Source organism: Protopterus annectens, chromosome 3.part1 (genome assembly GCF_019279795.1).
Source record: "Protopterus annectens isolate FY-2018-M chromosome 3.part1, PAN1.0, whole genome shotgun sequence".
Lineage (NCBI taxonomy): Eukaryota > Metazoa > Chordata > Ceratodontiformes > Protopteridae > Protopterus > Protopterus annectens.
Genome location: NC_056732.1, coordinates 1,707,058,141 through 1,707,085,028, shown reverse-complemented (window position 1 = coordinate 1,707,085,028; position 26,888 = coordinate 1,707,058,141). Strand labels below are relative to the sequence as shown.

Here is a 26,888-nt window from a genome sequence, read left to right as displayed (position 1 = left end):
GTGAACTCCGGTAGTCGGATGGATTTCCGGCGACATTTCTGGATAATTAAGTCTGCATCCAAAGGAGTTTAAAGCATAATCATACCAACGCTCAATAGTGCGTTGGTTAAATCTAGCACAAAACCGACAACCCAGAAAATTATGAGCAGGGCCTAGGCAAGGAATACAGTAAGAATGAAAGTCCTTATGAGGTATTTGCTTCCCATAAGAAATACAATTATTAGCTTTTTCTGACATCGGTTCTGGAGCAAGAAAAAAGTTTCCCCAATGGGGTACTTAGCTTTATAGAAGACTTCGGATCTGAAATTCGAACTCGAAAATCTCAGGAGTCGGCCGACCGGCACTTGCGAACTGCTTCTGCTTTGGGCACCGCATGGCAAGAAAGACTGAATAAAATGGCGTCGGCTGCTTCTTTTATACCCCTGACGACCTGACGTCAGGGAAGGGGCGACGACAGCTGATGCAGAACCCAGGACTTCAGGCCGACTGAGGGCAACCTGCCAGCAGGATTACCCAAATGTAATGACTGCAACAGTGAAACATGAAGAACATCAGTGGGAGACTTCAACCTGTCTACTCTTTTACAGTACAACTTGACCAACAAAGGTCTACAGAATCTGATGGATGCCAAAGAACATCGTAGGGAAGCACAAAGCTATGGCTCAAATAAAATGGAAGATACAGTCAACATATACCAAGGTTTCTCCTCATTTACTCCTTCAACATACTTAGCTTTAGAAATAGCAGGCTCACTATATCCTGAACAGAAAAAGGTTTACCAGAAATCGACACCTCCGAATGCATTACCATCTTAACAGCACACAAAGAACCTTTCTCACATATAACTTTCTCTAACTGTTCAAAAGTACTGGTCTCACAGATGGAAGGAGAAACATAAGGCAAGGAATCATCAGCAGCATAGGCAGGCCAGAGTTTTTCCAGATTTAAATGGTTCTCTCCTTTAAGAAGGCCGACTTAAAGGTGGCACAAATCTAACACACATCAGAAAAATACTCTTCGCCCAACCACTTTATACACTTTGCATGCTGAACCTGTAGTGGGGATTTGAGCGGCACGTTTATATTTTTATGAACAACTTGAGTCTCCTCCTCCTCTTCCATCCTTAACTGTCTGCAAAACCTATGAAGTGCACATATTAACTACAATGAAAAACTCAAAACAGTACCTACAGAAGAGAAGGATAGGGTAGTTTAACTGCACTTCTCAGAGACTGAAATACAAGCAAGTCAATAAAATGAATGAATGTACTTGAAAGTAGATCATTAGCACTGTAAACTCTCAGTTAACCGGCACCCATGGGGACTGGCAGATGCTGGATAAGTGCAGTGTGTGTGTGTGTGTGTGTGTGTGTGTGTGTGTGTGTGTGTGTGTGTGTGTGTGTGTGTGCGTGTGCGTGATAGGAGAACGTGCAATCTGAAGTACGCTGAGTGAGTATGGAGCGAGTGTTGACATTTTATCTATTTGACTTGTTCTCAGGTTGGACTTGTTCTCAGGTTGGGGAGAGAGGGAATTCATTCGTATCTTCATATGTGTATACTAGGCTAATGGCCCTGGAGCCTTTACAATCCTAGCCCAAACAAACTGCCCAGGCACCATTCCACCTGATATTAGTTCACAGTGCTCCTATCCAGTAGGGCAAACTGGAGAGATCCCTGGAGTGAACTTTCTGTTACCCATCCACTCGTCAAGATTTCTCTTGAAGAGGGCCAGTGAGGTGCTCTGCTTGACATGAATGGGAAGCTTATTCCAGAGTAGGGGCAGTCTTTTTATTTTACATTTGTTTACCAGGAAAGTCTAACTGGAACAAGGTCCATTTGTAGCAGAGGCTCGGGGAGAAAAGCTCCATAACATAACAGCACAAATACAACAAATGACAAAAATTTCTGTACAGTGGTATATATACAATCAGATCTCCATGTCATAATATAACACAAATGACAGAAAATTTCTGTACAGTGGGATATATACAATCAAGGAACTTTATCGTACATTAGTTTGATTTAAGCGAGCTTGGTATATAGATAGCAAAACTTTGAATGTCACTATTGGTAGTACAAAGCATGAAAAAGACATGTCTTTGGGACATGAACCTGTCCCTCTAGCATGTTCTGTTAATTATGGTAATGAGGTTGTGATCTCTGGAGCGTGTAGCATGGGGGGATTGGGATCTCTTTAGGTGTAGCATTTCAAGTAGGGCTGGGTCAGACATGGCTTTGTAAGTCAAGCATAGATCACCTCTAAGTAGACAATAAGAGACTGAGAACAGCTGAAGTTTCTGGAGTCTGTCAATGCAGGACATGAGCTTAAGGCCTAGGATCCTTTTTGTGAGGTACTTTTGTGGCATCTCCAGCTGTTGCAGGTGTCTGGTCAGGTACATGCCAAACGGGGCGTTACAGTCAATGATTGGTCTAATGAGGGATGAGTAGCGAGGGATGATGAACTCTTTCTTCCTGGATGCAAAACCTTTGGTTATAAGATGTGCCATGTAGAAGGACTTTCCTTTTTAAAACTCTAAAAATTTAAGGTTACGTTTCTGCGGAGGCAAAGTGCAACACATGAAAAACCGAATTGTTCATACTGTACACTATTTCTTTGATTTTTCTGGCTGCTTGAGTTCCGGTTAACTGAGAGTTAGATCAGACTATGGTAGGGAAATATTTTTAAGGGAAACACAACTACCAAAAACAGGTAGCTCACAATTTTCTTCAATCAGCTGTACCCTGCTAACATTCCAAAAAGTCTGAACATTCTTCAGTGACACACACACACCAGTACAAATGTTGATTCACAGATCATTTGCAGTCTATTCAAAGGAGAATCTCTGCTTTACAGTTACACTGCTAATAACTGGAACAATTTACTTTAGGTATAGCAAGAAAACTTCAGATTAAAAAAAATATATATATCTACAAGTCCAATTTCAGGTTTGCAACAAACTCAACTAGGCAATGCACAGATATATGTAAACCACTGCTCACTCAAACAATTTTTTGTTATAAATGTAGAATAAAAATATTAAGATTTTATTTATTCTTGTAAGTGGTGGTGTACAAAGCTACCTCATGACTTTTTTTACTACATAAACAGACTTTGTTTCATATATTAATATTTACTTCATGTGTTCTTTATTAGCCACTATCTTCAGTACCAACAGTTATAAAAAGAACTTGCCTTTTCTACACAGGATGAGACACTGTCGCAATATGCTGCATATTAAACTACCTAGTACGCCAACATGTTTTGCATAAGCTACATGGTGTAGTTCCTGTAATTTGTTTTGCAAAGATGGTGCTACTTCATGTCTTAACAGTACACAGAGCTATGCTCCTCAACCTCCAATGGAAATTTTGCCAAAAACCAAGTTAGACAACTGTGTATTCCAAATGTACATACAATTCAATTTGGGTCTACTTTAGAACCTCGAAAGTTTAAAAGCTCAAATGCATATGGATTGAACCATATGCATCACACTATTAAACTATCAAATTCCAAAAAAAAAAAAAAAAAATATTAAAAAAAAATACAAAAAAAAATTAAACTAGTGTTAAACTAGCCCCCCTGCACGCCCAGCTACTTAAATATACCATCTCTGAGATCGCACTACATTGAATTAAACAGAGATCTCCACCTACAGAGATTTCCGTTTACATTTTCGATGTTTTGCGCTTCCGGTGTACTCGTGTTGAGAATATCATATTCAATATTCTCGGACTTCGAGCACATAAAGTAGACCCTATAATTTAACTAATTTGCTTCCCCAGAGCTGGAGAGTCAGACAGAGGGACAGAATGCAGTAATGCTGGCCAGCTCTGTCATCCTAAAACAGTAAAATCTACTGGCACAGCACCATCATCTGATGGACCCCAGACGGAAATGGCTGCTCCAGAATAATTATCTGTTTATCCCTGGGAGCATCTGGCCGAGCACGCATGGAAACATTCATGCACATAGGAGTTTGGCTGGAGTATAGCCAGTACAGTACAGGCCCCAATAATCATAGGATGGCATGCATATCCACATTCTGCCATAGCATAGCCAATAAGTATGTCACTTCACAGCATCCACAGCAGAATCTTGGCAAAGGAGGAAAACTGATAACCTGGAAGGAAAAAAAATAAAGACAAAATAAGGACAATGCCAAATGAACAGTTGTGCCTCTTCTGAGCTGTAGGCTGGAAACCTATCATTATAACCACATACTACGAAGTTTCTATCCTCATTTCCAAAGGCTTACATTCATGGACCAAAATTCCTGTCAGCAACCATCTCTTATCCATCAGTCATCAACATGTCACCACTGCTTTGTATTTGTTTCTGGACTATCAGATAACTTGCACGGACTTCTGATTACTGACCTATCAAAACAATCAAAACTTAATAGAATTTTGAATTTTTTTTTGTTCCATGCATCTATGCCATTCACTGAACATTCTTCTGCCAACTGAATATTTTTCCCATATTACTGCTGCAGTCATAACTATGCATATGCTAAGGCAGCCATCAGAAACTACCCCCTTCCCCGATTCCTTCCCACATTGTCAAACGTCTTGTCATAGTTCTCATAAGGAAGAAAATGGTAATCAAAACTCTACTTGCGCTCTCAGTACAGTCAATTGCTACTCACCATTTGGGTCTTCCATAGTTGGTGGTGTAGGTTGCATAAAGCCTGGCTGTGCATAAGGAACATGAGAAAAAGCTGGAGGTGGAAATTCTCCTGGAGGTACCTGCACAGCACCAAATTGCGTGGCTGGAAACTGTGTGGGAGGAAATGGTCCGGCTGGAAACTGTCCTACAGGAAACTGTGGATACTGTGGTTGTGGAAATGCAGTTGGCTGGAAAGGAAGTTGGCCAAAGGCATCTTGTGGATATGGTGGTTGTCCATATGTTGTTGCTTGATAAGAGGATTGGTCATAGCTTGGAGGGGGCTGTGGTGGATACGGAAGATTCTGGCCTGCAAAGTCCACATCAGGCAAGTTGCCTTTGCTCTGAGACATCAGTGCAGCTGAGTGGATCAATCAATAGTCTCTGCAAAAAAAAAAAAAAAAAAACACACACAATCAAGACCGAGTCACAATGAATATTATAATCTTTAGACATATGCCACTTCACTTAAGTCTGGCATCATAGTGATAAACTCCAGTTTGTGCACTCAAAAAATTCAATGTCTCACTCTACCCCAAAATGGAATGAAGTAACTTTTACAATATGTAAACAGTGTTACAAATGGAAATTACAACATCTATACCTTTTGAATCCATCACAACCCACTGAAAGATTTCTGGATAAATACAGAACTGCTTTAAAAAGAAAAAAAAACATTACTATATTACAAGTAGTAGTCTAACATACACTAAAAAACAAGTCAACTATTACATTTCTGACTAAAAGTTCAGAAAATGAAATAACCAAAAAAAAAAAAAAAAAAAAAAAAAGAGCAGAAGAGGCATCTCAAATCAGTAGAATGAATGAGTACCCAACTCTATGAACCAGTTCTAGCAGAGCCACTCAATAAAACTGGAAAGTTATGTAAAAAGTACAGTTGTGTACACTTACCATAAATCTAGATGTTAGAGTGTATTCACTGTTGCAGTCATTACATTTGGGTTATCTGCCTGCAGGTAGCCCTCAGCCGGCCTGAATATCAAAGTCTTGGGTCCTGCGTCGGATGTGGTCTCTTCTTCCATGATGTCAGGTAGTCAGGGATATAAAGCATGCAACCAACGCCATTACATTAGTTTTTCTTGCCTCAGATGTCACGTGCCCTCATAACGGGAAGCAATTACATACAAGGTTACACCTCGAACAAAAAGCAAATACACCAGAAAGCTTAAATAAACTAAACAAGAAGAAAGGTATAGCCAAGAGAAGCCAGGGGGCTGGAGGAAGGGTAACCAGGACTGCAACAGTGAATACACTTGAACATCTACATTTATGGTAAGTGTACACACCTGTACTATGTTCTTCGTGTTTCACTGTGGCAGTCATTACATTTGGATAGATTCCCAAAGCTAAGGAAGGGAGGAGGCAGTTAGAGAGCATTAGGGACCAGCTATTAAGCCCTGCAAGACTGCAGTGGCAAAACCAGCTCTGGATTTAGAAAAATTAGGCCAGTGGTAATGCTTGGTGAAGGTATGTACAGAGCTCCAAGTAGCAGCTTCTAGGATGTCCCTGGTAGGGACTCCTCTGAGAAAGGCGGTTGAAGTAGACGCCGCCCTGGTGGAATGTGATCTTATCCGCTGTGGGGTAGATTTTCCATGGTGCTTATAGCAGAAATAAATGCAGTGGCCTATCCACTTAGAAATGGTTTGCTTTAAAATGGCCTTCCCCTCTGCCCCTGCAGCAAAGGCAACTAGCAGCTGTTCAGTTTTCCTGAGAGGCTTAGTCCTGTCCAAATAAAATCTAACTTGTCTGTGCACGTCCAGAGAGCAGTACTCGTTCTCCTTTGTTCTGTGGATTAGAAAAGAAGGTTGGCAAATGAATGGACTGATTAAGGGCCACACTGGATACCACCTTGGGCATAAAGGAAGGATTGGTCCTGAGGGACACCCTATCTGCATGGAAGATGACGAAGGGCTCCACTGCCATGAGGGCCTGTTCTTGCTGAAGTGATGTCTAGAAGGAAGGCTGTTTTCCAAGAAAGGAATTTCAACTCTGCAAGATTCCCTTACTGGAATGTACAGGTAAGCTTCCTTTAAGTCCAATGTTGCCAACCAGGCATTTTTGCCGAGCATGGGAAGCAGCTGATGAAAAGTTAGCATTCTGAATTTTGGGATTACCAAAAAGGTGTTTAGAATAGAGAGGTCCACGATACGACACCAGGAGTTGTCTTTTCTGGGTACCAGGAAAAATCTTGAGTAAAAACCTTGTCCCCTTCCTTCTGCTGGGACAGGTTGAATAGCCCTGATACTTAGAAGAGAGAGAAGATGCTGTTAAACCTCTGCCCCCTGATTTGGGGTTGGTAAGGTGTGGAAGTGGAATCTGTATCCTTGGGAAACTATATTTAAAACCCATTTGTCTTGGGTAATGAGTTCCTAGTTTTCTGCATGCAGGGGGATCTTTCCCCCTAAGGGAGCAGGCAGATGAGCAGGGCTCGGAAGGTTTAAGGTTAAGTCATTGTGACAGTTTACTATAGGGGAGTGTCTTACTACTTCTAGCTTTAGAAGTGGGAGCCCCCCACTGCTTAGGCCTGTGAGTACTTTGAGATTGTAGTCTAGGTGGTCTGCTGTTCCTGGGTTTTAACAGAGAATGCCTGGAAGAGACAAGAAAGAACCAATTCTTAGAAGGCCAATGCCTCTTAAATCTGGGAGGCTGTGCTTGCAGGAAATCTTTAACAGTTTGCACAGATTTAGCTTTTTCCTCCATCTTTTTAAGGACGACTTCTGCTTTGTTGCCAAACAGGCGGTCTTGGTTTAAGGGAGCATCCAGTAATTTAGCTTTAACATGATCTGGCAAATTCTGCTGCTTAAGCCAAGCATGCCTTTTAAGAACAGACCCAGTGACAGAAGCCCTGCAAGATGATTCTAATGAGTCAAAACCACTTTGCAAAGTATGTTTACCAACTTGTTCAGCAGAATGCATTACATCCTATAATTCTTTATTTTCAGCATAGTCAGGAATCATCATCATTTTCTGTTTAAGTAGTCCCATAATACGTTGCTGATACTTTAACATATGAAACTGTCCAGGACAGGAGGGGTAGCTAAAGGCCTGTGTTGAGGTAGGAGCAAGTATTCCCTAAGCCTTTTTTTTTTTTTTTTTTTTTTTTTGAGTCAGAGTAATCCTGGCTTTCCCAGTGGAAATGCTCCCTAAGAGTGTGCAAGGGATCACCGAAAGAAACATCTTCTGGAGGGGAAGCAGGGGGAATGGAGTCCTCTGCATCAGAATCCTCATAGGTAGATAAGGGCAAATCCTGGCAATTAGAAGAAACAGAAATTTCAGAATCCTGGTCAGAAGAATCAAAAGGAAAATCAGTTCTAGGTCTCTTAGAGGGAGAAGGCTGGCTTCCCCTAATTAAAAGTAATAAGGTCTTCAGCCATTCTTATTTGTTTTTTAGGCATATGGGCCTGACCATGCGTTTTGGACGTCAGTTTTCTAGGTGTAGGACGAGTTTTAGGCCTTGAAGAAGATGGCATTGGTTTGAAATGCAAGTCAGTAGGCTTGAGTAAACCCTCAGAAACCGGTGCCTGCACAGTATCTCCGGACCCATCCAAGGTAGAGACATCCACAGGTTCCACAGTCGAAGAAGCATCTCTCGGCATACTGGACTCCGAATGGGTCTCAGTAGAAGTCTAAAACTGCGACTTGAGAAACAACCAAAAGAAAGAACCCAGAGGACCAGACGTCTGAAACCTGTTACCACTCACAAGACTAGTTCCATGAAATTTAGTGGTTAAAAGACAAGGTGATATGACAGAGTAACGCAAAAAGATGATTGTGCCATCTAGGTCATTTCAGCTATTAAAAAGAATAGAACTTAACTTGCCTTCTCCATTTTTGCAATCATTAATACTTTCAGATATCAGGAGAAGCAGGGAATGTGTGAACCAAGCTTGTAACATCATTTTATTTTATTTATCTAACATTTGTTTACCAGGAATGTCAGACTTTTAACGAGACAATTTTCAGCAGAGGCCATGGGTGAAAGGCTGCCAACTATGTCTTTGTAAGCTGGAAGGAAACCCACATGAACACAAGTAGGATATGCAGACTCCGCACAGAAGGCACCCCAGCCAAGAATTGAACCACAGAACCTCTTTTCTGTGGGGCGACAACACAAACTGCTGCACCACTGTGCTGTCAATCAAAGCATCTACAGCTAAAGCTTTGTAATGAAGACACCCATTGCAAAATAAGAAGACAGTGGCTCTGGTGAGATGCAAACAGATATAGCAAAGGCTAATCCCCGCTTTCAAGTGATCTAGGTAAAGTCTGTTTTGCAGTTTTAATCTGTGACTCAACAAAATACATCTGTTCAAGGAATAAGCAAATGTTCAGATCCCTGCACTGTTAATCCCAGGTACACAACATATACAGATACTGTCAATAAAGCTAGAAATAACGGTAAACTAGTCTCCTTATTTATGGACTTGTCCAAGGCCTTCAACACAGACTGCAAACTTCTATGTCCAAAGAGTGTGGTTCTTAGGTTAGTACTAGGCTAACTGCCCTTGTGAGCCATTGCAAGCCTAGACAATAATCCCTTGTGAGACTCAAACCCTGCACCTTGTGTTTGTAAGGCAAACACCTTAACCTTTAGGCCACCCTCCCAACCATATGAATGTCCTCATTAGGTCTCATTCAGGTAGCTTTTGAGACAATGGAAGGGTGGGCTATCTAATAAGTATCTGTCAGTAAAATGGCACTCCACCCTCTCTCCACACCTACCAGTCACCACTGGTGTGCCACAAGGCTCGCTCTTTGGTCCCTCTTCTTTAACATTCTTACCAACACCCTCCACACAACAAGCATCCCTAATACAGTAAGTTGATGACTCCACACTCATCTGCACATCTGATAATGTGCCACACCTCCAATACATTACTAAGGAAGCTTTAAAAACAACTGAAACATGGCTTTGTAACTCACAACTCATGCTCAACCTTAAAAATGACAAATTATTACTTGTTCCCCCATTTCTCTCTCCGATACAAAAACTAAGTCCTCTCTCCTTATAATACAACCACTGAAGTCACTTCTCACTGCAAATTATTAAAAAATGATCTATATACAAATTTATACTAAGAAAAAGTTGTTTAAAACGAGGGATGCTTCACAGAACCAAAAACTTTCTAAAGCAACTAAAGCTATACTTGCCGCTACTTATCTCGTCCCCACACTTCTTTATGGTGCGCCCATTCTTACTAACCTTCAGGCATCACTAAAATCAAAACTTGGACAATGCTATAATAAAGTCGCTAAATCTGCAGCAAATACCCCTTTCAGAACCCACCACTGTATAGCACTAAAAAGCCTAAATTGGTTAGAGCAACCCCATCAACTAACATATATACAGCTTACCACTTATTAAATTATCCAGAATCCATCTGCTTGTCCAGCACTAAACATTCTACACAACCACGTTCTTAGTCTGTCATTACAATCCAATGACCAAAAACTCCTCTCCCCAAAAACCCATCAAATCGTTCGGGCACTGTCTGTAATTGTACCATATTGCTAAGCCCTGGAACTCCTTATCTCTAGCCATAAGGTCAAACATTTCCAGTTGACTCTGCTGTTGCTCAACACCAGTAACTATTTCTAAATGTGAGCAAATACCCATTTGCACCTTACATCTCCTTACTCTCCCTTAATTCCTTGTTTCTATCAATTTCTCTCCCCTGGCTTTCTCTCTAAATATACCAAAAGCCTATTTTTCTCTCATTTTGTACTGCAATTCCTGTTTTTATTATACTAAATCATCTTTAATTTCTTTATAAACTGACTAACATTTCTATCACTATAATATTGTCATGTATAATTGTATCTATTCTTAACCAATGTTTTCATATTATGTCTAATTTAGTACAACTCTATTTGATTTTTGTATTTTTAAAGACTGTAAAATTATTTTTAACGTGTTTTGTAATATTTTGGAGCTCTTCTCCCCTGGCCTCTGCTAAAAATGGGCTCCTACCCAGTCAGACTTTTGTGGTAATCAATTGTCAATCAATAGATAAATAAACAAGGCATGTTCCTGAAACTACCAGTAAGAATAAGGCCTCTGTTTGTACAGGTACCACCACTGTGGTGATGTCTTGAATAAATAGTGTGTGTACCTGATTTCAGAACTGACTGAAAAGATTTAAATACTAGATGCACATCTAAAGTCTCCTTCATGCAAATACTTATTTTTAACAGAAAAGGAACACCGGTGAACTGGAGTTCTTGGTTGAAGGACACAATTGCCAAGCCAAGTATAAACTATCTGCCAATGAAAACTATATAACATAAGTAAGAACTTCCCTAAACTGCTGAATCCAGCTATAACTAACCATTATTTTTTTTGTTGATTTTAACATTTATTTACCAGGAAAGCCTGACTTGGACCGAAGCCAATTTTCAGCAGAGAGCCAGGGAGAAACACTCCAGATGCATGTCTTTGTAAATTGGGAGGAAACCAGAGTACCCGGAGAAAGCCCACACAAATGCAGGGAAGATATACAAGACTCTGCACAGAAGGTACTCCAGCCGAGAATTGAACTACAGAACCTCTTGCTGTGAGGTGACAACGCTACTGCTGCACTACTGCACCATCCCAAGGAGTTATTACTAAAAATGTTACAGATTCTTGACTCTGTTCCTAAAGATTCCCAAGGAAGTAATGGATTTCCTTGTAAGAAGCATGTCCGTAACTACAGTCTGCTGCACAGACAAATCTCAGATCTCACAGAAATATCCTGCCTGAAATGGCTGGCTGGAATATTCCCACAAGAGACGGTTATATTTTGTCTTGTGAAAGAATTAATCTTTTGTACAGAATGAATTCACAGCAACACAAAAGTTTATATCTGCAAGGGTTGTAAGTCTGACTTTTCTACAATGAAATTTAACCCTATGCTGACAAGGGTTACCAGTCTTGCTGGCATTGAACAAATCGTAAAAGCCCTATCCTTATACAGGCCGACATGCTAGTTGTTGCATATGAAAACAAACAAGGCTTACCATCTGGTGAATACACGGGGAGCAAAAAAAGTCAAAACAGGAGGGTGGAGATGAAATTCTGAATCACTAACCCTAATCCTAAGAAAAGTCTTGCACTGTATTTAATGGAAGCATGCATATAAGCAGGTAAACATCCTCTAGATTGAGGATTTACAATGCATATTCCTTGGAGTAGCAGTTAAACTAAAGACTCCAGCTGGCATTCTGGACTTCTCTTACTTAATTCCCTCCAATGCAGCTCTAAAGGTGTGTTCTGCAGCACGATCTTCTGATAAAATTATGTCTTCAGATTTCAAACAAATGCTCATATCTTTGGCTCGAGTGGTTACTAAATAAGATCAACTAGCGAAGTTTTCAGTACAAAATAATTTTTAAAGTGGCACTATCCATTAGGTTTTAGAACTTAAACTGAGTTTTATAAGTCACAGTAAACACATTAAATTTAAAAGTAATACTTTGTAAACTACATACAATAATATCTCCACAATCTCTCCAAAAACGTATCCTAGCAGGCAAAATAATTTATTACATCTCTTTGCAAGAATCACAAAGCATCATTCCCAAGTCTTTCTAAACCTCTATTAACTCTTAAAACCAGGTAACACCTCCCAACCAACCCATTTCCATCACTTACCTCCCAATAGGTTTAATCCCCATTTCATAAACACGGTCACTGCTGTAACACAGTCTTTCCAACAAACCCATCACCTGATCCTAGACTCCCCTATTTAAGTGGTCCCAAATATTCTTCCTGCTGCTAAACCACTTGCCTATCCAATATCTATACTCATTCACCAATCCATAGTGGAATCTACAAATCCCACACTTTGGAAACAATTCATTATCCCCTACACAAAATGGAAACTCCACAGATGTCAAATTTCCAGCCTATTGTCACCATATCACCACTTTCTAAACTCTCAGACAAATTGCATCTACAACTAAGTCCTACAAATTCCTCCTAACAATACTCTTCCACTCAACATAGATTCTGTCCCTATCACAGTATAACTACTGTATTATAATCCTTTCTCAATACTATCTATGAAGGAAGAAATGAAAAACTCATCATCTATTTTCCGAGATCTCTCCAAGGCATTTGATATAGTCTCCCATCCAAAATAGTGACACCCAACTCCAACTACTTGCCTATAATGACAGGTGTTCCCTCAAGGCTATATTATTGGTCCCCTGATGTTTAATCTCAATACTGACAGTGTACATTTTTTATTTATCCAATATACTGATGATGATGTCAATCTCACCTCTTCTCCCTTCATTAACCTCACTACAATCTCTAATACAAGAATCTTTCACCTCCATTGACACTTGGTTCTGTATCTGCCTCTCGCTCTCCCTCTACTTCTTTAAATACCAACAAACGAATGCCCTCTACACCAAAGCTTTATGAAGAGAATAAGCACAATTTCAAAATCACCTCACAAAACACTCAGCTGGAAGTTCCCTCCCAAACCAAAATGCCAGAAGTCACCTTAGATCAACTAAAATTAGACATCCACATAGCAGTCATAAAAGACTCATCAAAAATTTGGACTTCAGTGCAGATCTTCTAACTTTGTTACTACCCAATCTTGTATAAACATAGCTACTACATTTCTTTCTACTCTACACTTACCCAGTTTTTACAAATAACACAATCACAATAAGGAAACAAACAATATTGCAACAAAACTAGTAAATTTGCAAAAAAGATGCCAAATTCCACCCAACACTGCTAAGCACTCAAAAAGCTACAGTTGGCTTGAATTCACAAACACCTACCTGTAACACTCACAGTTAAAATCTCACCATAATATTTTCTACTCATCTCATAAGACTTTAGTCCAGTTACTTACTTCAATGATACACTTCCTCTGGAACTTTTCACTCTGCAGAACTGAATTTACTTCTTGTTAAAAAAAATCTCACACGTGGCGATTCTTTACACTGAAGCTACACATCTGAAAAATGGAATTCCCTATGCCATTGCCTTTAAGACAAACATACCCTAATGTCTTTTCATACAACTTAAAAGAATACCTACTCAACTTCTGGGTCTGTAATTGCCTGTTGTGACATAGTTAAACTCATCTCCAAAACATTATCCCATTCCCCATCACTAAATTCCCTAAGCTCTCATGCTCACTTCTTATATTCTCATGCTCACTTCTTACAAGCTTGGTACTCATCTCACATTTCTACTCCTCTTTTACTCACTTTTCTCCCTTCTTTGCTACCTCATTTCACATCATTCAGCTTTCCCTACATCTCTCCTTTCCTCTCTGTACTCCCTATTCTACCCTTACTCTTCCCCCATCTTTTCCCCTAATCTTCCTTCTCTGCTCATTTTCCTTTCACTTTTTTCCCATAACCCTCCCTAGTTTTCCAATTCTACATTCTATTTAACCAATCAGTTCTCCTCCTTTTGAGCTTCCCCTCAATCTTAATCCCACTCTGTCTATCCATCTACACAGGTTATCTTACTCCTTTAACTCTTCTCAAGTAACAAGTTACTCCACAAACATCTTAGTTACCCTCCTTCAACCTCCTACTCCAACACCTAGTCTTCTTCTCCCACTACACCTTATGACGTTTTTAATGTATATATTTGTATGTTTCTCATCTGATAATTTAAGTGTTTTGTCTGTATTTTACTCTGTATTTCATTGTAATTAAAGCTTATTCACTGGAATTTTTTTCCTCAGGACTAAGCTGAAAAGGGCTTTTGCATGGCCCAGACTATTCCATTTAAAAGACAACTAAAGAATTAAAAAAAAAAACTAATACCTCAGTAACCATACAAGCTGCACATATATTTATCAGCAGCATTTTGTACTCACTAAAATCTAGTCAGAAATACTTGACAACAGAAAATCACATTGGCAGAAAAAGTAATTTGTCTAGGTGTACACAAGCACTAAAACATGCACAAATATTTTCTGCACATTTACAGCACTTCCCAACCCTAACCCCCTCCCCCCTAAAAATCAACTGGACACATGTACGTATTTCTCACAAAGATTGCTTCTGACATAAATAATCAGCTAACAGCTAAAATGACGTCGGATGAAGAGCGACATCAGCCCCGGCGGACCCGACTTGGAAATCCGGCCCGACTGACGGGCTGCTACAGTGGTCCCTGACAGGAAGTTTCTGATACTGAGAAAAAAAAATACTAAGTTTCTTAAAGGAGAATTCCAGCTTTAAGTCAAAAGTTAAAAAAAATATATATAATATTTTTCTTAAAAGGGCAATAATTTCTGTGTGAAAAGGTTCTCACTGGGGACTCATCAGAAATAAAGCCTGAAACCAACTGGTGCACCTGCTTCTTCTCAAGCCAGCAAGAAAGTATTGAAGTTTGCTTTAGTCTGACTGCGGATTTCCCTTCACAGGACTGTTCAATCAACAGTCACAATTAAAGGTGTGGCAGGAGGTCACAGCTTTGTGAAGCTGGCCAGCTGTATCCTGCAGCAGTAAGAATGATTAAGTCCTTTCCCCAAGAGTTAAGCTCCTCAGAGTGGCTCCATAAAGGAAGAATGTCCAATCCTCCTACAATACTGCTAACAGTGATTCTTTCTTACCTGAAGAGAGCAGCCACAGTGGACATGTCTGCCTCGAAGTCCTTTGCAGCTTTCCAAAAAGCAGCACCAGAGGCACAGAGACAAACTGACAAGCAGTCAAAAGAACTTGATTTGGCCACAGCAGAATTATTCACAAGTGACCAAGGAGAACAGAAAGCAGGAATCAAAATCAAAACCTCCCGCACAACTTTTCTATTCAGTGGATCGCAGAAGTAGCAACCAAACAGTCAGGACCCATGTCCATTACTATCAAAAAAGGTGCCCAATAAGCAGGTAATGGAGCTTTAGTATAGCAGACATTCAAGCTTGACTAAAAATGCAAGATATGAGCAACATTTAAATTTAGCGACACTACCACCAAAAAACACTAACCCTAGCAACAAAGTCCGACAGAAAAGTTAAAACTTTTCTTTCAAAAAAGAAGATTGTAATGCATTCCCCAAAAGCGTACTTATCTGTCCAGCTCTGAAGAGGTGCAACCTGACTGCTGATCCCATGAAGCTACAGAAGACCATGCTCTTCGAAGGCAAAAAGTACAGTTGTGTACACTTAACATAAATGTAGATGTTCGAGTGTATTCACTGTTGCAGTCATCACACTTGGGTTATCTGCCTGCAGGTAGCCCTCATTCGGCCCGAATACCAGAGTCTTGGTATTTCTGCATCAGATGCTGTCACCTCTTCCATGACGTCAGGTCATCAGGGTTATAAAACATGCAGCCAACAACATTACATCAGTTTTTCTTGCCCCAGATGTCAGGAGACCCCAAAATAGGAAGCTATTAACCGGTGTGGAACACCTCCAGTAAAAAGTAAATACCATCGCCATAAAATATGGTCAAAAAGAGGGAAGGTAGACATTCTAGAAAAAAACATGGGGCTGAAGGAAGGGTAACCAGGACTGCAACAGTGAATACACTCGAACATCTACATTTATGGTAAGTGTACACAACTGTGCTATGTTCTTCGTGTTTCACTGTTGAAGTCATCACACTTGGGTTGATTCCCAAAGCTGAGGAAGGGTGGAGGCTGTCGAGAAGTATTAGGGATGGCTAGCAGGCCTTTTAAGACTGCTGTGGCAAATCCAGCTCTGGATTTAGAAAAGATAGGTAAGTGATAATGCTTGGTGAAGGTGTGTACAGAACTCCATGTTGCAGCTTCCAGGATGTCTCTGGTAGGGACTCCCCTGAAAAATGCTGTAGAGGTTGAGGTAGCCCTAGTGGAATGAGTTTTGATCCTGAGGGGCAGGTTTTCCATGGTGTCTGCAGTAGAATTGGATGCAGTGTGCTATCCATTTGGAAATGGTTTGCTTTGAAATGGCCTTGCCCTCTGCCCCTGTAGCAAAGCTGACTAGCAGCTAGCCAGATTTTCTGAAAAGTTTAGTCCTTTCAAGGTAGAACCTGAGCTGTCTGTGCACGTCCAAGGAGTGTAGGATCCCTTCACCTTTATTCTGAGGATTAGGGAAAAAGGTTGGCAAATGAATGGATTGATTTAAGGCCACACTGGATACCACCTTGGGTTAGTCCTGAGGGAAGCCCTGTCAGCATGGAAAAAGTACAGTTTTGTACCTACCATAAATGTAGATGTCCGATAGGTATGCATCTGCAGTCATAACATATGGGTTTGTCCTGCCTCAGGCAGCCCTTCGGTCGGCCGGATTCCAAAGTCTGGGTCTGGCCTCGGCTGATGTCGCACTTTCCCCGATGTCAGAGCGTCTGGGGTATAAAAGCATCAGCCGACGCCATTTTCCTCAGTTTTTCTTGCCCCAGATGCCACGTGCCCTCTAGGAAGGCTAAATTTGGATAAATGCAATAAAGTTCCAAACATTTGCAAAATTATATATATATATACATGTATATACAAACAAATACACCATAATAGATTCCCCCAGCTAGCTAAAAGAGGGTTAAGCACCCTAGGAATACCACAGAGGGGTAGGAGGGAGGGTAAACCTGACTGCAGATGCATACCTATCGGACATCTACATTTATGGTAGGTACAAAACTGTACTATGTCCTTCAAGGATGCATCTGCAGTCATAACATATGGGTAGAATACCATAGCCAATCTGGGGGAGGAGGTACTAAGAAAAGGATGGTGTAGTTAAGATCCCCTGCAGGACTGCAGTAGCAAAACCTGCTCTGGATCTGGAGTATAAAGGTAGATTGTAATGTTTGGCAAATGTATGCACGGAGCTCCAAGTAGCAGCTTCTAAAATGTCCTTGGTAGCCACCCCTCGTAGGAAGGCTGCAGTGGTGGCCGTGGCCCTTGTGGAATGAAGCCTGATGTTTGCAGGAACTGTCTTTCCATGAAAGGAGTAACAAAATTGAATGCAATTTCCTATCCATTTTGAAATTGTCTGTTTGGAAATTGCTTTTCCTTGCACCCCAGTAGCATATGCTACAAATAGTTGGTCAGTTTTTCTGCTACTTTTAGTTCTGTCCAAGTAGTAGCGTAGTTGTCTGTGTATATCCAGGGTGTGCAGAAGTTTTTCCCCTCTATTCTGTGGATTTGGGAAGAACGTAGGCAAGTGAATAGCTTGGTTCAAGGATACCCTAGATACCACCTTTGGCATAAAAGTAGGATTGGTTCTTAGTGAAACTCTGTCCTGATGGAAGATAAGAAATGGCTGTACTGCCATTAATGCTTGTAACTCAGATACTCTTCTTGCTGAAGTTATTGCCAGAAGGAATGCAGTTTTCCAAGACAGAAAATGTAGATCCGCTGATGCTGCTGGTTCAAAAGGAGGAAGTGTTAGTTTCTCCAACACAAAGTTGAGATCCCAAGCAGGTAGAGGGGGTTTTCTTGGGAGGTTTAATATTTTTGATCCCTCTCAGAAATTGCCTGAGGAGAGGGTGTGAGAAGATAGGTGGATCCACATTGTATTCTGCTGAAATTGCTGAGGCATGAATCTTAATGGAAGAATAGGACAGGCCATTGTGGAACAATTCTGCTAAGTATTCCAGAATATGTGTCATGCTTGCCACTGTCACATCTGAGCCTTTTGATGTGTTCCAAATGAGAAATCTTTTCCATTTAGCTGAGTACATCTTCCTTGTGGAAGGCCTGCGAGCTTCCATGATAATGTCCTTCACTCTCTGTGATAAAACATTTTGATTGGGATTTAAGGAATTTTCCAGGCAGTTAGCTGCAATGTTTTCAAGTTGGGATGCATGATCTTGAAATTGTTCTGCGTCACAAAAAGAGGCCATAGGGGGAGAGGCCATGGTTTTGCCTGTGACATACTCCTCAATAGTGGATACCAGTGTTGCTTTGGCCAGTCTGGAGCTATCAGAATCACTCTTGGCTGTTCCTCCCTGATCTTCAGTAGAACCTTGTACATTAATGGGAGAGGTGGGAAGGCATATACTTTTAGAGCTTTCCAGCTGAAAGAGAGAGAGTCCACCCTCCAAGCTTGTGGGTGGTATGTCCTTGAGCAGAATGTCTTCAGCTGATGGTTGAGGTGGGAGGCGAACAGATCTATCTCCGGCATTCCCCATGCCTTTGCTATGAGTTGGAAGATGTCTGGGTGCAGCATCCATTCGTGTGCATCCATGGTAGTTCTGCGTAAGCTGTCTGCCAGTGTATTCTGTTTTCCTGGCACGAACTGGGACTGTAGTTGGATATTGAGTTTCAGGCATAGTTCCCATAGATTCATAGCTAGCCGGCATAGAGGGTAGGAGTGTGTGCCTCCCTGCTTGTTTATGTACCACATGACCGTGGTGTTGCCTGTCCTTAACAGGTGGCCTTGATGGAGGAAGGGTTTGAAAGCCTCAATTGCATGCATCACTGCCAGCATTTCCTTTTGGTTTATGTGCATGCGTAGCTGCCCTTGAGACCATAGGCCTTGGATACATTTGCCCTCCATGTGTGCTCCCCATCCTCGGTCTGAAGCGTCCGTGGTGATGGTTTGTTTTGTTTTTGGTTTGTTGAAAGGCAACCCTCTGTTGGACTGGCAGGCCTGAGCCCACCTCAGGAATTCCTTTTGAAGGCAAGGAATGATTGGTATCAAAGTTTCTAAACTGTGACTGTGTTGAGACCATACACTCCTTAGGTACCATTGTAATTTTCTCATATGCAGCCTGGCCTGTGGTAACAGAATTATGCAGGATGCCATGTAACCCAGGGCCTGCAGGATTTTCCTTGCAGTAAGCTGAGTTTGTCTGGTCAGAGTCATGAAGTAATCCGGAAGTTGTTTTTGTTTTTCTTCTGTGAGAAAGGCCATTTGGGTGGTTGTGTGCAGATCTGCACCCAAAAAGGTTATCCTTTGGGATGGAACAAGTCTTGACTTTTGGATGTTGACTGTGTATCCCAAGGCCTGTAGCAGGTGGATGGCATAGGCCAAGTCCTTTATCAAATTTCCCTTGTTGTCCGCTTGTATAAGGCAGTCGTCCAGATATGGGTAGATTTGAATCCCCTGAAGTCTGCAGTGTGCAATTACTGATGCCAGGCATTTCGTGAATACTCTGGGCGCAGTAGATAAGCCAAAGGGCAATGCTGAGAATTGATGATGCTCTGATCCTGCAAGAAATCTGAGGTGTCTTCTGCAACTTGGTCGAATAGGGACGTGCAGGTATGCCTCCTTGAGATCTAGAGTCACCAGCCAAGACTCCTTGCCCAACATGGGAAGAAGTTGCTGTAGGGTCAGCATCTTGAATTTTGGAACAATGAGGTAATTATTCAGTGCGGACAGGTCGAGGATAGGCCTCCATTGATTTTCTTTTCTTGGTACAAGGAATAGTCTGGAGTAAAATCCTTGGCCTTGTTCTGAAAGTGGTACCTTTCCTATAGCTTTCATTTGAAGCAAGTTGTTGGTCTGCTTTAAAGCCTCTGCTCTCTGATTTGGTGGTAGGTTTGGCATTCTGTTTCTTTTTGGCAAAGTGTGGAAGTGGAACCTGTATCCTTTGTCTATTATTTGCAGTGTCCATGTGTCCCTTGTAATATAATGCCAGTTTTTTGAGAATAAAGCAAGCTTTCCGCCCAAGGGTGTTTCCAGTTGAGCCCTGGTAGGCGGAATCAGAGTAAAGTCATTGAGCCTGTCCTGGTGTAGTAGTAGTTGTTGCTGCTGTTGCACTACTTCTCTGGTTGGCAGGCTGCCACTGACGGCCTCTGTAGGAGCCCTTGGATTGGCCTCTGCCTCTGGGGCATCTGTTCCTGCCTCTCTGGGTTCTGTCCGAGTCTGGAAAGGACCAATTCTTAGTAGGCCAGTTTCTGCTGAATCTCGGTGGTTGTACTTGCAGGAAATCCTTAACTGTTTGCACAGATTTTGCCTTTTCTTCAAACTTTTTTAAGACCTCCTGAGCAGAGGAGCCAAATAAATTTTGTTTCTCCATTGGAGCATCCAGGAGTTTAGCTTTAACATGGTCTGGCAAAGATTGTTCCTTCAGCCAGGCATGCCTACGAATAACTGCCCCAGTCATAGCTGACCTAAATGAAGCCTCCAATGCATCATAGCCACATTTTAAGAAATGATTACTAACCTGCTGTGAGTTGTGTACCAAATCCTGAAGGGATTTACGGTCAAGGGGTTCAGGAGAAGAAAGTTTCTTATTCAGTTCATCTAACAAATACTCTTGGTACTGTATCATATGAAATTGACAATTTAATGCCCTGACGGAAAGAGTTGCAGAAGTATATACCTTCTTTCCCCATCTCTCTAAAGCTCTAGACTCTCTTTCAGAGGGAAGAGGATTTTTGGCAATGGCGGCCACAACCCCTTTAGGGCCCTGAGAAATAGTTCCTGGGTCTGCAGAATGGGCTTTATACAGATGGAAATGAGAATCCGGGACCCTGTAGTATCTATCAGGTTTGGTAGGGGCCGGAGGGAGAGTATCAGGGGCTGTACTGACATCATTGTACACATCATCAATTACATTCAAAACAGGAGGTATAGCTAAGGGCATATGTTGAGGCAAATGTAAAAAGGTCCTTAATCTTTTTCTAGAATCAGAGAATTCCTGACATTGCCATTGAAAATGTTCTCTCATGGAGTGTAGAGTCTCACCAAAGGAAAACTCTTCAGGAGGGGAGGCCGAAGGGATAGATTCTTCAGCATCAGAATCCTCATAGGGTGAATAAGCCTCCTCCTGGTGGTCTGACAACTCAGATCCATCCGTGGAATCATCTGAAGAGTGTGGGTCAGAGGGGTCAGTCCTGGGCCTTTTGTCTGGTGGAGGGTGAGAGGCCCTGTCCGGGTGAGGTTGTGAACCTCTAATTAAAGAAATAAGGTCCTCTGCAAGGCTGAGGATCTGAGAACTAGAGGAAGGCCTCTGGGAGGTAGTCTTGGGAGGCAAAGCTTTAGAAAGTTTAGCAGCTTTAGCCCTGGAAAAGGTCTTAATGGACATGGAAGCAGGGGGCCTAGCTGCCCCACGTGCAGGAGTAGAAATGTCCAAAGGTATGGTGTCGGACATTTCCTGGACACTGGTTTCGGTAGGTAGCTCGGTAGCCGACTCAGCCGGGGCCTCCTGGGCCGCGGTGGTTGGTTGAATGGATTCGGAAGAAGGAATCTCCGAGGACTCGGTTTCGGCCGAAACAGAGACACTCGCGGTAGGCCTTACCGTGGTTTCAGCCGAAACCGCGGGCCGCAAGTGTCAGTCCTTGTCCTTCCGTTTTTTCACCAAATGCGATGTCGGAGTCTCCGACGGCATTTTATATGCAAAACTGGCCCCAAAAAATTCCTCTGCAAACTCCGACCGACGTCTAAGAGTTCGTCGGTTGAAGGAAGCACAGGCTGAACAGGCCGATACGTCGTGGTCTGGGCCTAAGCAGGGAAGGCAGTAGGAATGGAAATCCTTATGAGGTACTTGTTTCCCACAAGTTAAACAATTATTTACTTTGTCTGACATCGGCTGAGGCAAGAGAGAGTCCCCAACGGGGTGCTTAGCTTTTTCGAAGTCTTCGGTAGCTGAATTCACTGGATCTGACCGACCGGCACTTGCAAACAGCTTCTGCTTTGGGCACCGCATAGCAAGAAAGACTGAGGAAAATGGCGTCGGCTGATGCTTTTATACCCCAGACGCTCTGACGTCGGGGAAAGTGCGACATCAGCCGAGGCCAGACCCAGACTTTGGAATCCGGCCGACCGAAGGGCTGCCTGAGGCAGGACAACCCATATGTTATGACTGCAGATGCATCCTTGAAGGACATTAATGAAGGTTTCTACAGCCATTAGAGCCTGTGACATAGATATTCTTCTAGCTGAAGTGATGGCTAGAAGTGCTAGAAGTAAGGCTGTTTTCCAAGAGAGGAATTTTAACTCTGCTGCAGCCACAGGTTCAAAAGGTTGAAGCGTGAGCTTTTCCAGAACAAAATTAAGGTCCCAGGCTGAGGTGGGAGCTCTCCTAGAGGGCCTTAAATTGTTAGCTCCTCTCAGGAACTGTTTGATGAGAGGGTGAGAAAAGAGAGGACGCTCAGTACTGTAATGAGCTGAGATGGCAGAGGCATGAATCTTAATGGAAGAGAAGGATCGGCCTCTGTGAAGCAGCTCTACTAGCTAATCTAGGATTTGAGGTAAGTTGGGCACGGCTGTGTCCTTTCCTTGAGACTGGCTCCAGGAACAATATCTTTTCCATTTTTCAAAATAGGATTTCCTAGTACTAGGCCTTCTGGCCTCGAGGATGACATCCAGCACCTGTTTGCTGAGGATTGCTGGTGGGGTATTCAGGGGATAAGCCAGGCTGCAAGGTTTAGGGTTTGCAGCTGTGGATGCAAAATCCATCCCTCTTGCTGGAACAGCAGAGAGGGGGGTCTGATGTAGGTGCCAGGGTGGCCCTGCTGACAGACTTCAAAGGAGAGGGTACCAGTGCTGGTGTGGCCAGTATGGGGCAATATGGATTGTCCTTGGTCTGTCCCGTTTGATCTCGAGTAGTACTTTTGAGAGGAGGGGCAGAGGGGGAAAGGCATAAACTGAAAGGTTTTCCCATGCAAAGGATATGGCATCCACTTTCCAAGCCTTGCTGTGGGGATTTCTGGTGCAAAATATTTTCAGTTGATGGTTTTGGGGGGGAGGCAAAGAGGTCCACCTCTGGTGTCCCCCACCTCTGGATCAGAAGTTTGAATAAGTTGGGTTCCAGTTTCCACTCGTGTGGGTCCAGTAGGGTTTCTGCTTAAGTAGTCTGCCAGTGAATTTTCTTTGCCTGGCAGGAATTGAGCTTCCAGGTGCACTTGGTTGCTCAAGGCTGTCTTCCACAAGGCCATGGCTAACCTGCAGAGTAGGTAGGAATGAGTTCCCCCCTGCTTGTTTATGTACCACATAACTGTTTTGTTGCCTTGTCCTTATTAGGCACTCAGCTAGAAGGATAAGGTATTTGAAAGCTGTTAGAGCATTCTGTACAGTTAACATTTCTTTTTGATTGATATGCAGGTGAATTTCTGCAGGGCTCCATTTGCCTTGAATTCATTTCCCTGCCATGTGAGCCCCCCCATGCATATTCTGATGCATCTGTTGTCAGGGGTTTGGACGGCGAGGGGTTGAGTGAAAGGAAATCCCTTGTTTTGGTTGCATGCCTCTGCCCACCAAAGGAACTCTGCCCTTAAACAAGGAATGATAGGAATCACTGTTTCCAGGTCCTGAGAATGTTGACACCATAGACTTTTTAAGTATCACTGAAGTTTCCTCATATGCAGTCTTGCATACGGAGTTAGTAGAATGCATGAGGCCATGAATCCCAGAGCCTGCAGAATTTTTCTTGCAGATAGCTGGATTTTGGTGGCCATTAGTTTGAAGTAGTTTGTCAAATAGACCTGTTTTTCTGGAGTGAGGAATGCCATCTGGGAAGTTGTATTCAAGCTTGCTCCCAGGAATACATTTTTTAGCTTGGCAACAGTTATTTATTTTCGTTGATGGTGTACCCCAGGGAAGTTAGAAGTCTCTTTACAAATGTCAGGTGCTGGAGTAGCAAATCCTGACTTTCCGCCTGAATCAGGCAATCATCCAAGTATGGGTGCATTTCAATACTTCTCTGCCTATAGAATGCAATGGCTGGAGCAAGGCACTTTGTGAAAACTCTGGGTGCAGTAGATAAGCCAAAGTGAACTGATAGCGCATAAAGCCTGGCCTGAAACATAGATATTTCCTGCAAGATTCCCTTATGGGGATGTGCAGATAAGCTTCTTTTAAGTCCAGGGTGACTAGCCAGGCATCCTTGGCTAGCATAAGCAGTAGCTGTTGCAGTGTAAGCATTTTTAATTTTGGGACCACCAGGAAAGTGTTGTGGATTGACAGATCCAGAATAGGGGGTCAAGAGCTCTCTTTTCTGGGCACCAGCAACAGTCTGGAGTAGAGACCCTGTCCCCTTTGGCCTACTGGGACAGGTTGAATACCCTGATATTGAGAAGAGAAAGTACTTGCTTTTGAGCCTCTGCTCACTGGTTTGGAGGATGGTCTGGCATCCCACTTGGGGTTGGCAGTGAGTGGAAGTGGAATCTGTGACCCTGGGATAATATGTTTGGAACCCATCGGTCCTGGGTAATGGACATCCAGTTTTTTGTATGAAGGGTGAGTTTTCCTCCTAGGGGTGCAAGTACTTGGGCATGGCTGGGAAGGATGATAGAAAAGTCGTTGTGAACTTTTTCCATAAGGGGGTGGCTAACCACTCCCTGTTTTTGAGGTGCGAGCACTCCATTGTTTGGATCTCTGCATACCCTGAGACTAATCTTGGTGGTCTGTTGGCCCTGGGTATGGACTGATCGGGCCTGGGAGGGACTGGAAAGGGACAGTTTTTTGAAGGCCAATGCCTACTGAATCTGGGTGGCTGTACCTGTAAGAAATATTTTGCATAGATTTGGCTTTTTCCTCCATCTGTTTAAGAACAACTTCTGCTTTTGTGCCAAACAAACATTCCTGGTGTAATGGGGCATCTAGTAATTTTGCTTTGACATGGTCTGGCAAGATTTGTTCCTTCAGCCAAGCATGCCTTCTCAGTACAAACCCAGTGACAGCAGCCCTGCAAGATGCTTCTAAGGCATCAAAACCACACTGCAAAGTAGGTTTACTAGCTTGGTTTGCAGAATGCATTAATTCTTGTAAATCTTTATTTTCTGCATAATCTGAAAGCAACAACATCTTTTGTTTAATCAGTTCCATGATATGTTTCTGGGACTTTAACATGTAAAACTAGCCGAACGGCACTTGCGAACAGCTTCTGCTTCGGGCGCCACGCGGCAAGAAAGACTGAGGAAAATGGCGTCGGCTGATGCCTTTATACCCGAAGACCAGCAGAGATGACGTTGGGTGGAGTGCGACATCAGTTGAAGCCGGACCCAGACTTTGGAATCCGGCCGACCGAAGGGCTGCCTGACGACAGGACAACCCATTTGTTATGACTGCAGATGCATCCTTGAAGGACATCTAGCCATTCAAAGCCCTGATGGCAAGAGTTGCAGAGGTATATACCTTCTTACCCCATCTGTCTAAAGCCCTAGAATCCCTTTCCAAAGGGGTAGGATTCTTGGCTGTAATAGCCTTAATGCCTTTAGGTCCCTGAGAAATGGTCTCTGGATCCGCAGTGGGATTCTTAAAGAGAAATTTGTGAGAGTCAGGTACTCTGTAGTACCTGTCAGGCTTTCTAGGATCTGGTGGTAAAGTATCAGGAGTCAGACTGGATTCCATGAAGACATCCACAATTTCCAGGACAGTGGGGTATAGCAAGAGCCCTGTGTTGAGGAAAGTCTAAAAATTCTCTGAGTCTCTTTCTGGACTGAGGAAAGTCCTGGCATTCCCAGCGGAAATGTTCTCTTAAGGTGTGCAAGGTTTCACCAAAAGAAAAATCCCCTGGAGGGGAGGCAGAGGGAATGGAATCTTTGGCATATGAATCCTCATAGGTAGATAAAGGAATGTCCTGGTCATCAGAGGGATCAGAGTCATCAGACTAATGGTCTGTAGAATCAGAAGGAAAATCAATTCTTTGTCTTTTGGAGGGGGAAGGCTGGCTTCCCCTAATTAAAGTTATACGGTCTTCAGGCATTCTAAGCATTTGTTTCTGTGGCCTGAGAAGTTGAGCATGCACTTTGGTAGTCGGTTTTGTAGACGTAGTGTGAACTCTGGCCCTGAGAAACTCAAAAGTTTTAGTCAAAAAAGAAGTTGGTTTAATACGAACATCAGAAGGTCGGAATACACCGTTAGAAGCTGGTGCCTGTACACTGGCTCCGGACACATCCGCAGGTTCCATAGTCATAAAAAAAACTCGCTGCATACCAGACTCCAAAAATGTCTCAGCAGAGGCCTGCAAATCAGTAGAAGTGGGTATCAAAGGCTGCGAAAGCACCTCACCGAGTACCGGCGGATTGGCGACTAGCTTAACGGAAGCATCGTTGGCAGTTTTGGACCTATGCAGTCTGTCTCTATGTTTATCCTTACGTTTTTTTTTTGGAAGATCGGTAGTCGGATGGCTTATCAAAGGCATTTTGGAATATGGAGAACGAAAGCGAAAGAATTTAGCGACAAAGATAGCCGGACGACAAATAATTCGGGCGTTGAACAAGGCACAAAACTGACAGCGAGGAACGTCGTGGTCTGGGCCTAAACAGGTGACTACGAATGAAAATCTTTGCGAGTTATTTGCTTTCCACAGGAAAGACAATTGTTAACTTTTTCTGATATCGGTTAGAGCAAGAAAAAAGGATCCCC

General features: G+C 42.6%; 1 protein-coding gene across 1 annotated transcript in view; it reads right to left on the bottom strand.

Moving 5' to 3' along the window:
• GRINA (glutamate ionotropic receptor NMDA type subunit associated protein 1) overlaps positions 1-26,888 on the bottom strand; it is a gene marked incomplete in the record, with an annotated part of 1,506,806 nt that overhangs the window by 969,157 nt on the left and 510,761 nt on the right. Inside the window, 1 exon segment of the mRNA XM_044067718.1 lies at positions 4,646-5,046. Coding sequence (XP_043923653.1) covers positions 4,646-5,015 — 370 coding nt within the window.